General features: G+C 36.6%; 2 protein-coding genes across 8 annotated transcripts in view; both read right to left on the bottom strand.

The window, feature by feature from the left end:
• The window catches only part of LOC117117611 (diacylglycerol kinase delta-like), a 99,686-nt gene extending 98,326 nt beyond the window's left edge, over positions 1-1,360 (bottom strand). For all 6 annotated transcript variants that reach the window (XM_033261969.1, XM_033261971.1, XM_033261970.1 and 3 more), the window contains exon 1: positions 865-1,360. In XM_033261969.1, the coding sequence (XP_033117860.1) occupies positions 865-1,029 (165 nt within the window). In that variant the 5' untranslated portion in view covers positions 1,030-1,360. The remainder of the gene's footprint in view (positions 1-864) is intronic.
• Positions 1,361-7,639: 6,279 nt separating this feature from the next.
• On the bottom strand, positions 7,640-14,710 carry LOC117117642 (histamine N-methyltransferase B-like). Of its 2 annotated transcripts, none has more exons than XM_033262020.1 (4): positions 14,599-14,710; positions 12,633-12,842; positions 10,650-10,973; positions 7,640-8,462 (listed from the first exon to the last, which is right to left on the bottom strand). In XM_033262020.1, the coding sequence occupies exons 2-4, from the start codon at positions 12,832-12,834 to the stop codon at positions 8,107-8,109; spliced, it is 882 nt and encodes a 293-aa protein (XP_033117911.1). In that variant the 5' UTR covers positions 12,835-12,842; positions 14,599-14,710; the 3' UTR covers positions 7,640-8,106. The 2 variants fall into 2 exon arrangements, with proteins under 2 accessions (XP_033117911.1, XP_033117910.1); XM_033262019.1 differs by lacking the exon at positions 14,599-14,710 and adding an exon at positions 14,542-14,596.
• Positions 14,711-14,940: the final 230 nt, after the last annotated feature.

The following is a 14,940-nucleotide window of genomic DNA, read 5'->3' as shown; positions in this document are numbered from 1 at the left end:
GAATATTCCTATTAAATGTTCAGTTTGTTGTGTTTATGAGGGTCCATTGATTCAATGAATTCCTTAATTGTTCATACTTAATATTGAATTTGAAGTAACTTTCTTCGGGTTCTAATTAAGCTTGTTTTACGAAAGTATTTTCGATTACAATTCAATTTTTATCTCGGTGCACGATGTATTCGCGGTGACAAAAAAATGAGGGATTTTTTTTGCACACGAACCTAAAAAAGATTAAGCCAAGCGTCCACTAATAGAAAGTCTGGGTGAGTCTGAAGTGCATTAGTTGGGCTGGAGGACTCATTCCAGAAATTTGGGGGGGGGGGGTCAGAAAAAAGTGGGTTTGCTAAGAAAGGGGGTTTGCCTGAACCATAAAAACCTCCCTGACTATGGGCCTGACATAAGACCTTGTAAATGGGGTTGTACTACAGTAAGCTTAAATTCTACTAATATCAACATCTTGTATTATGGCAAGAAAAAATACACGACATTTTGTCCTAGCCGGGGTCCGACTCTTGATAATTCACAAGATTTTCAGTAATTAAATAACAATTAACATGATTTAGCTCTACTCTAGTTAAGGAGGCCAGTGCCTAATTTGTGATCAATATTACCAGCCTAGGCCTAATGATTTTGCGTTAAATGCCTTAAAATAACCTGTTAAATCAACTGAATGTGATTCTTAAAATGCAATATAAGAGTACTAGTTTTTTAAGGATTTTACTATAGTCTACTCCAGGCTAAGCAAGTTTTGAGTTACTATTATTATCGAAAGCACCCACTAGTAAAGTAAGCCCGTCTAAAGTGGTCTAAGCAAATGTTACGCGAAGCCTGGGCCTAGCTAGGAAGAAGTGTTGTGAAACATACCTTGTGTTTGATTTGTTTTGAGGTAGAAACTCGCCGGTGAAAGGCTTTATGAAGCCGAACTTCTTCACCCTCACTATCAGAGGACTCATCGAACGAATTCGGCTGTACTATGTTCTTAGAAGTACCTCCACGGCTTGAATTTGAAGTTTCACACAACTCAGCCATATTTCCCCTCCAGGCCACACGCGTTCTACTAAGTGAATACTGTACGTATGAAGTCTATGCAGAGTCAGTGAGAGTTTTTCTACATCCACTATGTATGCAGTGCTAAGGAAAGACCAGGTTTATCAAACGCCTACACAAAGCTTTTTCCTACTAATATAATAGCTATGCTTTCCGTAGTGGAAACCTATTTAACAGAACGAGACCAGCATCGCTGTATATCATATATTGTGACCTGCATGTTATTATATTCGTCTTAATATTAATAGATTAAACACCATCGGTAATTTGAACGGGCCTATCACCTTGAATCACAGTAATGTATGGGCGGAAACATTATTTCCGTAAATCACGGGAATGGGGAAGGCCCACTCACTTCAAGTCAATCGATTGAATCACCATCGCTTCGACGATTTCGAGCATTATATAATAATTCTAATATACTGTAAATATGAGTTAGGCCTATAAGTAATAATAATAATAATAATAATAATAATAATAATAATAATAATAATAATAATAATATATAACAATAATGGGCCTAATAATATTAAATAATGATGATAATAATAATAATAATAATAATAATAATGTAATAATAATAATTATAATTAATGTATTATTTGACCTATTATTAGGTTTGATATTAATCATTAATACAAAGGCTATAAATTACAATCAACATATTGTATCATCGTCACCATCATATATCCATTATCCTCATCATCATCGTCATCATCCATCATCATCGTGACCATCATCATCATCATACTATATTATCACCATCATCATTACCATTATCATCATCTTTATCAGCATTTTCATCATCATCATTATTGATATTATTATCATCATGAATTTTTTTTTTGTTTATTTATTTTAAAACATAGGCTACCAAATTGTAGCAAGCCTTCTGAATTACATGGTAATGCAAAGATCATTCAAATATACAAGTAAAAAAATATAACCGATAAAAAAAATTATTATTATTATTAAATTATTATTATTATTATTATTATTATTATTATTATTATTGTTATTATTATTATTGTTATTATTATTATCATCATCGTCATTATTAGGCCTATTGTTTATATCATAAGAAATATATTGTCATTTTAATCACCATTTACCATTAGCATTGTTATTATTTTCATCATCATAGCTATTATTATCATATCATCACGATGTAGGCCTAAATATATTATCGGTTTCGATCTGCACCTTGTCCACAACTTCCTCGTAGATGCATTGTCTATGGGAATTTCCCTTTAGTAATGCATACAGCCTCCTCATCGAACTACTAGTTTTTACAGAGGGCGCTACAACTGTTTAACTAACCTTCCACATCGTTCTGGAATGATATGAACATGTATCTACCATGAAAACCGACTCTTCACTGCTAGGTAGTCACGGACCACACCCATACGCAATTCAGCACAATGACGCTGCAAGTTATGGGTCATTCTCCTACATCTACCTATCTGGCTTTTTCAACCCTCACTCACTCGCCACTGAGGAAGGACTAGTGTTGTCCGAAAGCTCTGGTTCTATTTCTGGCTGTTTACTTACGTTTACTCTTTAGCTGTTGCTTATCATTTTTGTATCTCTACCGAGATCCAGCCATTGTTTCCCACAGCATTGTTGTTTTTCAGTATTTTGTCTTTTAATCTATATATGTATATATGTATATATATATATGTGTGTATATGTTTGTGTGTATGTGTATATGTATGTGTGTGTATCAGTGATGTATTAACCATCTTACTTATATTATTAGTATTAGTATTTATTTTTATCTCTATTACAGTACTATTTTTGTAAACCCTTTTTTACTATATTTTCTTACTATATTTTATCACAGTAATTAAGTTTTTACTGATTTTGTTATTGCTGCACGTCTTTACGGCTGTGCCTCTGTTATAAAAGAGAAGCAATAAAGTTACTTACTTACTTACTTACTTACTTACTTACTTACCCTTACCTTTACCTACCTTTCCCGAATAATGTCGGAACTAGTAGTACTATTACGGTACTAGTATTACTATAGTATAAGGAAAATATGTAAAAATAGGAATGCAGTACGACTATAGGCCTACAGTATCTTTCTTCATATGAGGAGTTCAAAATACCAGTATGATGTTTAAAATTACAATTGTTAAGTTTTTATTAATTAATTTTATACCTTACTATTAGCCAAGTGGTGTTACATTTAAGAATGAGTGACCATTGACCATCAAACCCGTAGGTAGGCCTATATAGCCTGGAATGCTAACATAGGCCCGGCCACTCAATAGCCTACACTCTATGATAATATGTTAATTAAAATCAACTTAACATGAGTAAAATTGATTTACAATCACAAGATTCAACAACGACGCTTGGATTATGTGGGTACCATGTTGATGATGTCACTACAACATCCTTGTTAAGTGAAATACCGTAACTCTCTGGAGTCATATTCATTAAGGGATATACTGCAACGTCATCACTTGCCTGTCCAACAAGTACTTAATTTATAGGATGACTACTGAGTTGATACACAGATATGAACACTAAATTAATGCACACAAAGTATTTCAATGATATATCAAATTATATACTAAACGTAATGTTTATATGAGTGTGCGTAAGCATGTTTGTGCACCCATCGCGTGAGTACACATAATAATATCGTCATAAGTGTTCAGTGTTTTTTTTTTTTTTATCATTTTAACTTACTTAGTTGTTATATTGTAATGATGTTTTGCCCTACCTGACGTGTTGTCGTACCGAATATGCTCAGTACGTTCCCAAACAGGGTACTCGAAAAAAAAAATCGCCTGGGGTACACGCCCAGTAGCAATGTAGGGCCTATTGTCTAGTTAAATTGGTGTCCAATTTCAAATAAACAAGTTACTGATTGCCCCATCTTATCTAACTAATTGTCTCTTTATCTAGGCAATAGTAATTATGATTTTTGTAAAAGTAAAAGTACGGTAATCTATACAATCCTAAACCAAGAACTAATTATAAAATGAAGTATTTCATACCACGGAGCTATTAAATGGAACAAACTAAATTAAAATGTACTAACTTCAAACACGCTAGCCTAAGCATTTTCAAAAACCTTATTTCATATTCCTCAATGTAATGTTAATATTTATAAATGTACCTTATTTCTGTTTAGAGTAAAATAATATAATACTGTTCATATATGAATTATTTTGTATAAAAGTAAATTTCATTATTCCGTTATACTGTATTTAGCTTTTCCTTTATATTGTATATTTTGTAAATTTGATTTATATTTTCGTTTTTGTTTGTTTTTTTTTTTTTTATCACGGTCATGAGGTAAAACAGCATGTAAATTGCTGAGTTAAATAAGCTTTACTACCACCACCACCACTACCAGTAAAGCGGAGTGGGGATCGAATTCAAGACCTCCAGATAAAGCCTAGTGCTAATAGCACTAGATTACCGAGTTGCGCTTAGTGACTAGTGTTGAATCCGATCCCAAAGCAGTGGGTATAGGCTTACTGCTATTTCGATGTGAGTTTCAACTCGGGAAAATATCATAGGAGTGATGTTGTGCCCTACATGTCATGTTGCCCTACGTTGCCCTCCTGACGTGTAGGCCTATACTCAGTACGTTCCCAAATACTGGCAAAAAAAAAATTCAAGTAATTTGAATAAATCGAACACACAAAACAAATAGGCCTATCTTGTGCCATAACCACAGACTACCTAGCTTGCGCTTAGTGACTAGTGTTGACGGTACGATAATACGTCAGGTAGGGCAAAATTTTCACTCCTATGATATTGACGCAAACACACATCGAAATTAGTACCTTGTTTATAAAGTATGCCTAAATACGGGTGGACAGTCTACGCAGCGACTGCCCTTCTACCAGTATGTTGTAATTCAACAAGACGTTATGTGGGCCTAATTTGATTTTTATAGTGTATTTTAATTTTTGAAACTAATTTCCTTTCTATTATTCCGTTTGTATTAGTTGAGTGCCACCGAAAATGTTAAATTTGAAAAAGTAAACGTAACAAACATTTCTCGCTTCCATCTTTCTTGACAACCCTGGCGATTTTATATGGACTTATATAATATACAAAGTAAGTAAGTAATGCAAATATATTTCATTTTTCAAGTTTTTGAGTTCCTCACAAACGGAACCGCCTCGACGCAACAATAACTTGATTTCACCGCGGAGTAGGCCTAGGACCTAAAATTATATTTTCATTTGTTGACAAATCTTTTTAGTAGATGAGGACCATGGCGAAACAATGAACAATTGTTGCTTAAGGACAGTGGCGGATGAAGGGGAAATCATTTCTTCCGTCGGACCATGGTCGGGCAGACATGAATCTCGTGATTAATGCTGATACAAACGTAATGGATAAACTTAAATAAAATCACAATTGGGCAATTCTAAACCATCTATTCATAAACCTCAACAAGGAGATTATTCCGGGATCTTGTTTAATGCTCTAGGCAGCTCCTTTGTTGGGACCTCCCCCTCCAATTCACTTTTTGTGCTTAGATATATTTTCCATAGCTACAGTTCAATGATACTTCAAACCTTGCTAACAATAAATTTTCCAACTTTTTATATATTTTATAAATTTTTCAATTTTTATATTTTCTAACATGTTTTAATTACAATTGTTGCAACAACATAGCAGATAAACTGACAAAGTTATAAGTAATAGGTTATCAATTAAATTTATGTATTTTCTCAATTTTATTAAGTACAAACCAATTTGAACCGTTTGAATGTTTGATTGACAATTGGGGAGGGGGAGGTCCCAACAAAGGAGCTGCCTAGAGCATTAAACAAGATCCCGGAATAATATCCTTGACGACACCCCTTCAGTAGACTTAGGCCTACTCTTAATAAAGTACAGCGTTTGTGTAGACAACATTTGACACTTTTGACGTGTCAGTTTTACTTCCTTATTGTTTTCAAGTACAGTACCTGGTTTAAATCATCATTGTGTAATTTACAAGATAGGCCTATACTGAATGAAATTGTATAATAAAAATAATAATAATAATCCTGTTCTCTAATTGACACGAAACAAAGTAGGCCTACCTAAACCTAGGGCCTAGGCCTATTTCCGGTGGTGGATTTGGGGGAAGGGCGTAAGGGGCGTACGCCCCTCTGATTTTGCAAAAAAAAAAATAAAAATAAAAAATTACACCCACAGTGTTTAGGAGAGTGCTATTCATAAATCCACTTGGTGAGAAATAGAACACTTGTAATTTATTCAATGTTAATATACAGTAGCGGATTTTGTTGTTTGACGACTTTTTTTTTTTAACGGATTTTGGATATTAGTTTTTCTTTTTGCTGATTTTGTGATTTTTATGCTCGATGTTGCTGTTTTTATGCTCGATGTTGCTGAGAAACTTCATCATGTTTTCTAGAAGTGAAATTTCTCTTTTGAAATGGTGTACATTTATGAGGCTTTGCATGTTGTCAAAGATTATTTTTGAGATGTTCGTGGAAGAGGCACTAAAACCCACAGCTGTGAGTTGATGAATTACTATTAGTTTAATGACACATTTCATAGTTACATACAGCAGGTACCCTGTACATTAAAATTTCTTTTAAAAGACATACACCTATTTTTTAAAAATTTTTTTATTTATTTGTTAGTGAAAACTACCATGCTAGATAGTCAAAATCGACTCAATACAACCTCATATTCCTCAAATGTGCTGGGCTTCAAGGGGGTTCGCCCCCTTGGACCCCCACCAGGGGCCCTAGGCGGCCCCTGGCCCCCAGCCTATAAGGCTGCTCGCTTCGCTCGCAGATTGCGCCCCCACCCCCTTTTCTGGCAGGCTGGATCCGCCCCTGAAACTGGTTGAATAACAGAAACAAAACATTATTTATAATGTTAGGGTTTACATTAAAGAATTTTATTCTGCGTAAAAAGTACAGCATTTGGTTACATTTCTTGCTACTTTTGTGTGTATTATATGCTCAGTTTAATTTATTATCAGTATAGTTACCGAGATATTTGTGTCCTGTTACAGATTAAACAGTTACTGAGATTTCCTAATATCAATGATTATATCTTTGTTTTATCAACATTAGGCCTAAGTATCGAGTAATTGTTTTTGCACCACAAAGCAAACGTTTTACGAAAAGCTTTATATATCATCCGAAATTAATCCAACGAGACAAGCAGACCAATCGTCTGGGCATTTAATATGAAACAACGAGTCATTAGGCGAAACAAAATCCATATTATTATGTTAAGCCGTAAATTCAGCAATTGCTCAAATGAAACAGCAGTCTATAACTTATTTGTACAAACAAGTTGATTAAAACTATTTATCACTTATGTTTTAGAGAATCATGGCTTCACTCAAAATGGATGACGCTTTTCGAGGTTTAGCGCACTTTTTGAACATTATTGATGCATTTTTTCTGCTTTCTGCTTTTGTAATGTTGTTTTTGTTTTATGTAATTCATATAGCTTTTAATTGCTGAAATAAAGATTTTATGAAAAAACAATCAGCATAATATATAGGCTAATTAGTTAAGTGGTGTATATACGATGTTCATGTTCGACAGATATTTCAGATATATTCAGGCTAAAAACACTACCGTACTGATAGTAAACTCCTTGTTTATTCAATATAAGTATCCAAACAAAATATTTCAACATATTTCAACAAGTACATTTTATTTCTCTTAAATTTTCCATGGGTTCTGAATCAGTAATGGCGGCGCCAGCTGAAGTTAGGCCAGGTCACAGGATCCCCATTCGGGAAACAATGAATCCCAGATTCGATAATCTTGTCGGGCAACACTGCTATGAAAAATATTTTTTAGGCCTACAGACTGAGAGGGCCATTTCTGAGAATCTAGAGGTGCCTATTAATAAAATCAGCCATGGTAGGGATGAAGGCGGGTGTGGACCCCGTCTGAGATCGTGGGACTCTCGTCAGATGGGGACCTTTGTGCCCTCGTCAGGGAATCTCTGGCGCTTTCTTTGTTCTGATTGAAAATCTTTCAAAAACGGACATGTTATACTTATCGTTTGACTTACGCATTACCGATTATACTAATGAGCTTAATTCTTGACGAAAATTGCATCATAGTTACATCTAATCCAACTTCTACCATCGTCAGTTTTTGGCAAACTAACGTTATCACTTTTAATGAATTCGATTATCTCGTTATACAAAGATTCGGACGCCTGTTTCTTCAAGTACGCAACTTGAGTTATGAAGTCAATCAAATGGTCTCCTTGTTCTGAATCGCCATCTAAGCAACCGGTAGAATCAATTTTAGTTTCAATCTCATACGTTTTGAATTCGTTTTGGTTGGCAGTTAGCATTTGTTCAATATGTCTGCTGGAAATGGCGTGTTGAATCTCGCTCTCCAACTGAGGGAATTTCTGGGCAATCCTCGAAAAACAACTATTTTCTAAAAGGAGAAAAATAAAAATGATTTCAATGTAAGGCGTGCAGGCTGGTTTGTACCGTCCAGTATATTACAATACAGTTTAGGTCTTCCATTTGTCATTTTATTTAAACTATCCCGTCAACCACTAACATTTCTGATTACACAACAATCAAAATACAAATCAATAAACCTAAACTTATTGATAAGATCAACAAAAACAATTGCTGTATATTTCTCGATCCGCTGATTTAAGATACAGGATGAATGAATAAATGCCACAAATCAGAAAGAAGTTCTAATTTTTTCCAATAACTAGGCCTATGTATATGCAGTGTACTTAAAATATGACGCTTCGACAACATTTAAATTGAGACGAATGACGGTGGAAGCTTACGGGGCGGCGGCGGTAGTGGAGAGCTGTGCGACTGCAAACCCTGCAGCGGCGACAACATAAACATTAAGGGTTCAAAATAAAATTGTTAGCACCCTCCCCCTCATTGGAGAGAAAAACTCAATTCGTAGGAGGGAGAAGAAAAAAAAATGTCACCTATTTTTTATATATAGACTCTAAAATCGATTAATGTAGTCTTTGAAATCCCTAAATTGTCATAGTTTCCGGGGTGAGGGAGTAAGATGAGCGACACCCGACTACGCCCACTTACATTCGAGTCTCGTTTGGAAGTTTTTTCCCACATGGTCAGGCAAATCATTGCAGCCATTGTCTAGGAGTAGAAGCAACTAATTGATAATTTGTCAAATAATGTGAAGGTTGTAAGCATACCCGCGACAATATTGATGAAGAAAGCCTACATGATCAAAATGACAATAATTTAATAAAATATCTGAAAAAACTTATGGTTACTTCTATTAAAAGCATTTAGCATGAACATTTTAGTATCATAAGAATAACTATAATGAAGGATACTGCACTGTACTTATTGGGCGCAATGTGATCAGATGACAATTTAATAAAATATCAGAAAAAACATGGTACTTTTTAAACATTTTAGTATAATAGATTAATGCTGGATACGATACGTTGCTTAAAGGGCGCAATGTCAAGACACAGGATACGTTCAGGATATGCGATGTCGCGAGATATAACATGATCTTTTGACTTTTTTTGTATTTGAAACTTTAGCAGATATCAAATATACAGTAGGTCTGACCAATGAGACAAAAACTGATAATCTGAAGTACTAGACTATCTTAAAGGTAGTTGTGCATTGCACTGCTAACTTATTTAGCCTCCCCACTCATATATCGCTGATGCTGTTTCCTACATATGCCATTGTAATTGTGTTTTTGTATGTGGTGGAAAATAAAGATTCTGATACTTCTGACTTCTTCTCAGGGGTGGTCACAGGATTTGCGATGTCCCCAACGAGTGAAAATTGGGTCTGGTTGGGCGTCGCTCAAAAGTATCCCAGGGGCGAGGCCCCGAACAACAATGACAATTTAGGGATTTCAAAGGCTTATTTAATCGATTTTAGAGTCTAATAAATGTAGAAAATACATATACATTTTGTTTTCTCCACTACGAATTTTGGCTTTTCTCTCCGACAGTGAGGCAGGGGGGGGGGCAGCTCCCCCGACGAGGGTACCTGGCTCTTCCGCCCCCGGCCACTGGCGCGACCCCTGATTCTTCTTATCGTGTCCACTCTGGTGATGGTAGAATTGGCGTTACCTACGGCCGCGACAAGGACGCTTCTACCATGACCCCAGGCTAAAGTACACTAATAAACTAAAAAACGGTCATATCGCGTCGGCCGACGGTCGTACCACCGTCGGTTGACAAATGATTCTCTAATTTCTATGAGGACTTTACGACGCGATGCCATTTGGTGCTTTATTGTCCGTGGCAGTCAAAGTCGATTGTAATTAGAAACGATCTGTTGCGCAGTGGTGTTAACCAGGACAGCGACAAGGACGCTTCTACCATAACCCTGGTCTGATTGGTCAGATGAATGGGTTGATCACGGTTTATTGAAACAACTCAAAGGATAAAATCTATCTATATATATCTATAATCATTTATGTATGCTACGCTATTTCCAACTGATTCATTGCGCCGAGTATCGAGAAAAATATAGAACATTCATTTTACCATCCATTTGTACCTTAGGATCCAGAGAGTATGTGGGTGGGTAAATTGATCGTGTAATTGATTGATTGATTGATCGAACTAATTATGAATATGGAACATACCGGCAACCATTATCACAAAGAGTATACCGCCATCTTCCAAAAGACTTGTCAAGTATTTTAGAACCTCTTCGACATTATCTACATAGTAGAGTATCTGGACAGCCATGATTAAATTGTACTTCTTTGATTGGTCAGAAGTTTCATGACGGAACTGCTCCACCGTCAGATTATGCCAATTGAACGACACGCCATGAAGACCGTTGCCTTCCCTCGTAGCTAAGTCTTTAAATTGAGCAATGAGTTCTGAGTTGGGCTCGACGACAGTGTGATTTATCATAGGCCACTTAGTTAACAGCTGTTTCAATGCGCTTGTCTCAACTTGACCTGAAGAACATTAATGTAATTATTTTGTCAACACTGCTGATCATCTTCTTCTTTCATTATTTATTCACAAAATTGGAAAGATAAAATGTAAACATTCAACCCAGGACACGTCTTGAATGAAAAAACAACAAGAACATGCAGGGATCTTAGCAGAATAGCAAAATTCACAGTATAACGGTTATTAACAATGCATCATCATCAATCGTCACCAATCTTCAATTTACTCAACCACTAACCACTGCCACCATCATCATCTTCAACATCATCATCATCATCATCATCATCATCATCATCTTCAACATCATCATTATCATCATTGATCCTGAAGCATTATCATCTTCATCATCATCCTCATTATCGTTATTGTTGATCTTCGAATCATCATCTTCATCATTATCATCCTCATCTTATTGACCTTAAATCATCATTATTATTGTCGTCATTGATCTTCAATCTTCATCACAATCATTATCACCATAAATCTTCAATCACCATCGTCGTCATCATCTTCATCATTATTATAATAATTTTTACTTCATCCTAAACTTTATCACCATGATCTTATTATATATCATTATCAACATAAGCAAAGATACTAGAAATACAAGATAGGCACTCGCATAGCAAAAGTGAGGCGGATATACGTCACATCTTTTACTCAAATCCAGTCGTAAGCGGCGCCCTTCAGTTTTCAATATAGCAATTTACACACGTTTATCCAGTTCATATCCTGACGTACAGGGCGCCCTTCCGTTGCTAATTAAATCCAGACGTACGCGGCGCCCTTCTCTTTCCACTAATATTATTTCACTATATCCGTTAATTTAGCAGAAGTTGTTTAGATCCAGCCGTACGCGGCACCCCATTGTTTGTATTCCCACCATGCATATCGGTGGAACACTTTATGACTGTGGAGAACTCGATCTTGTGTTTCTAGTATCTTTGACATATAAGTGTTATGTTAATATCGTCACTGTCATTTCATCATTACGGGAGATCCTGGATCTCGTTATGTGTACATCCTTTAGAAGAGATGATTAGATGACGAGATCCTGGTTTTCGTTATGTGTACATCATTTAGAAAAAAATGATAAGATGACAAGATCCTGGATCTCGTCATCTGAACGGAAGGTCACTATAAGCTTCCGTACATCATAATGGCGATATGTGTGCGCCCGAGTAGAACGCCGGCATCCATAAATATGGCACATGATCCGCAATTGCGATAAAGAACAGCAAAACAAAATATAAGGATTTGCCTACAAAAAAATGAGGAGAGTAGGCCCTACTTGTCAGTAGACCTAATAAGATGCGGGTAAGTATGTTTTCAAATGTGATTTGAAAAATCCAAAAGACCCGGACCTTCTGATGATTATTAATTAAATTATCATCATCATATTGACTCACAATAGGCCTAACCATTATCACCCTCTCTTTATGATGATCATCATCATAATCATCTGAAATTATCATAAATTAATATTGTTATTATTATCATATGCCTGTATATACATTCATAATCATTATCATCTTCCTCGTCGTAGTTATGGTCATTTTATGCCATTTAATGCTTGTGTTCCTTTCCTGGTGGCCGACACCAGCCACCACGTTCCAATTGTCTCCCCGGAAAGGAAATATCTTTTTCTTGTTTGTTCATACCTGTTCCGCTCCCGACTCCCAGCATTTTAAACTCTTCCGCCTCCTTAACATCAATTGCGTTGACAATTTTCTCAGGAAAAGACAAGCTGATCCATTTGTCCAAGACCTCATATTTTCTACACCGTTTCGAGTATTCGGCGAACGTGGTCACATATCTCTCGTGGTCGCTCATCAAAGTTGCGATCTTCGAAGAAGTTGCCATTGTTGAGCCTGCAGTTAAAACATACAGCCACATTATCTTCTTTTATGCTCGAGGTTAAGTTTAAGGGGAAAATTGAATTTCCGTTACCTTGACAGTGTCCTTTGAACTTTTTTCCCCAAACGCCATCAGAACATTCTTAGATTATTATGTACCCTTTCACAAAATGTTATGATCCATTCCTAGTTTTTGCGTATAGCTTGCTAACAGACACATACAGGCAGAAAGAAAGACAGACAGCTATAGCCAATGACCGTTGCATGCTGGAATCAAATCCATCCAACATGATCCAACTAACTATGCATAAGCTTTCTCCTCCTTCTTCTGGCAAAGTTCCCAACGAGAGAAAGGGGCGTGGTCGGGGGGGGGGGTCGCTTAAAATCTTTAGAAAGTGGTTCGGGGAAAATTTAACGGCTGCAAAGGCTTAATTCAATCTATTTTAGGGTATACTAATGTATAGGCTTACTACAAATCGTCGCTCACATCACGAACTAACACAATTAAATTCAATTGTGTTAGTTCGTGAAATCAAAAAAGCGTCAAAATACGCGCTGTTGTCGTTAAGGACTTTTTGTGTGGTAAAGAATACAAAATTGCTTGACAACCAATACGCACTCGTTTTGACGCGCTACTGTGATTTCACGAACTAACACAATCTACTTTGATTGTGTTAGTCCGTGATGTGAGCGACGAAATGAGAGGAACGGGAAAACCCCCACCTGGCGCCCAGTGGTGGCGCCAGAGGGGCTGGGGGCCCTATAGCCCCCCGTCGGGGAAGCATAGCCCCCCCCCCACCCGTCGGGGAAGACGATGAATTTTGTCGGGGAACAAACAAATAAAAAAAATATTCGTTTAGCCACCATACTGTTAATTTTTCATCACAACAACAACAATAATAATAATAACAATAATAATAATAATAATAATAATAATAATAATAATTAAATGAGACTAATTAAAAATAATTTCCGTTCTGTTATGACAAATGCTCATTTAGATAGCCTCATGATGGTTGGAATACATCGTCATAGGTGAAGCAACCTCGACCATGACAGCGTGGTTGACAGGTTTCATGCAAAATTTCCAAAATATAGAATTTCACTTTCAAGAATGAGGATTTGAAAATAAATTAGATGGTTACATCATGGAGTTATAATTATTTTTTAATTTTATAACTCCATGGTTACATCGCATACCCTTTGTTTCTTGCTTTATTCAAAATGTTTTGGTTTAGGAAGCTGATTTCAATATTAGAAAGCATAGCCTACATGAAGTCATATTATAGTAACTCGATGCCTATCAAATAAGTAATAAAAATTCGCCATAATTCATCCTATATTCCGATCCCCTGGACCCCCACCGGGGGGCCTTAGGCGGCCCCTGGCCCCCAGCAAAGTGAGACTCGATTCGCTCCACTAGCCCCCCCCCCGTCGGGGCTTTTAGCCCCTCCGTCGGGCAGGTCTTGGCGCCACCACTGCTGGCGCCATCACTGCGAAACTTGGTGTCTAAGGTCAGATTATGAGACATCATGCAGGCTAGCCTAAGTCTGGCTACTGTTACTTCCGGTTGAAAAACATCACCTTCCGGATGACGGTGTCTTTAATAATATTAATAGGGAGGACCACCTCCATGTGAGGACCCAAGGAGGTGGAGGACCACACATTGGCAATAATAGGTTAAAAGTTTTAAGTTTTATAGCGCTACACCTATACAATCTGCCTCCATGTGTTGAAGTCTTGCAAACATACATATCGTTGGCCTACTCACCTGATCACTTCAGAATACCAAAAGACCCTTTCTTTTCTGATAACCCTACTGATATTTTTTTTCTGTCGTAACGCCACTAAATCACACAAAACCCTCTTGTTTATTATTGGTTGACCCAGAAATTGGGCTCCTCCATTGTTTTGGGAGGGGTGGACGCCGTAGAAAGTAATTTCATAGAATAGACTACCAGAGTCCTTCCTCACTCGCCACTGAGGAAGGACTAGTGTTGTCCGAAAGCTCTGGTTCTATTTCTGGCTGTTTACTTACGTTTACTTTTTAGCTGTTGCTTATCATTTTTGTATCTCTACTGAGATCCAGCCATTGTTTCCCACAGCATTGTTG

Source organism: Anneissia japonica, unplaced genomic scaffold (genome assembly GCF_011630105.1).
Source record: "Anneissia japonica isolate Jap-2015-1 unplaced genomic scaffold, ASM1163010v1 scaffold3334_len1275209_cov185, whole genome shotgun sequence".
Taxonomy (NCBI): Eukaryota; Metazoa; Echinodermata; class Crinoidea; order Comatulida; family Comatulidae; genus Anneissia; species Anneissia japonica.
The sequence above is the reverse complement of the archived record's forward strand: the minus strand, read 5'-3'. Positions and strand labels throughout refer to the sequence as shown.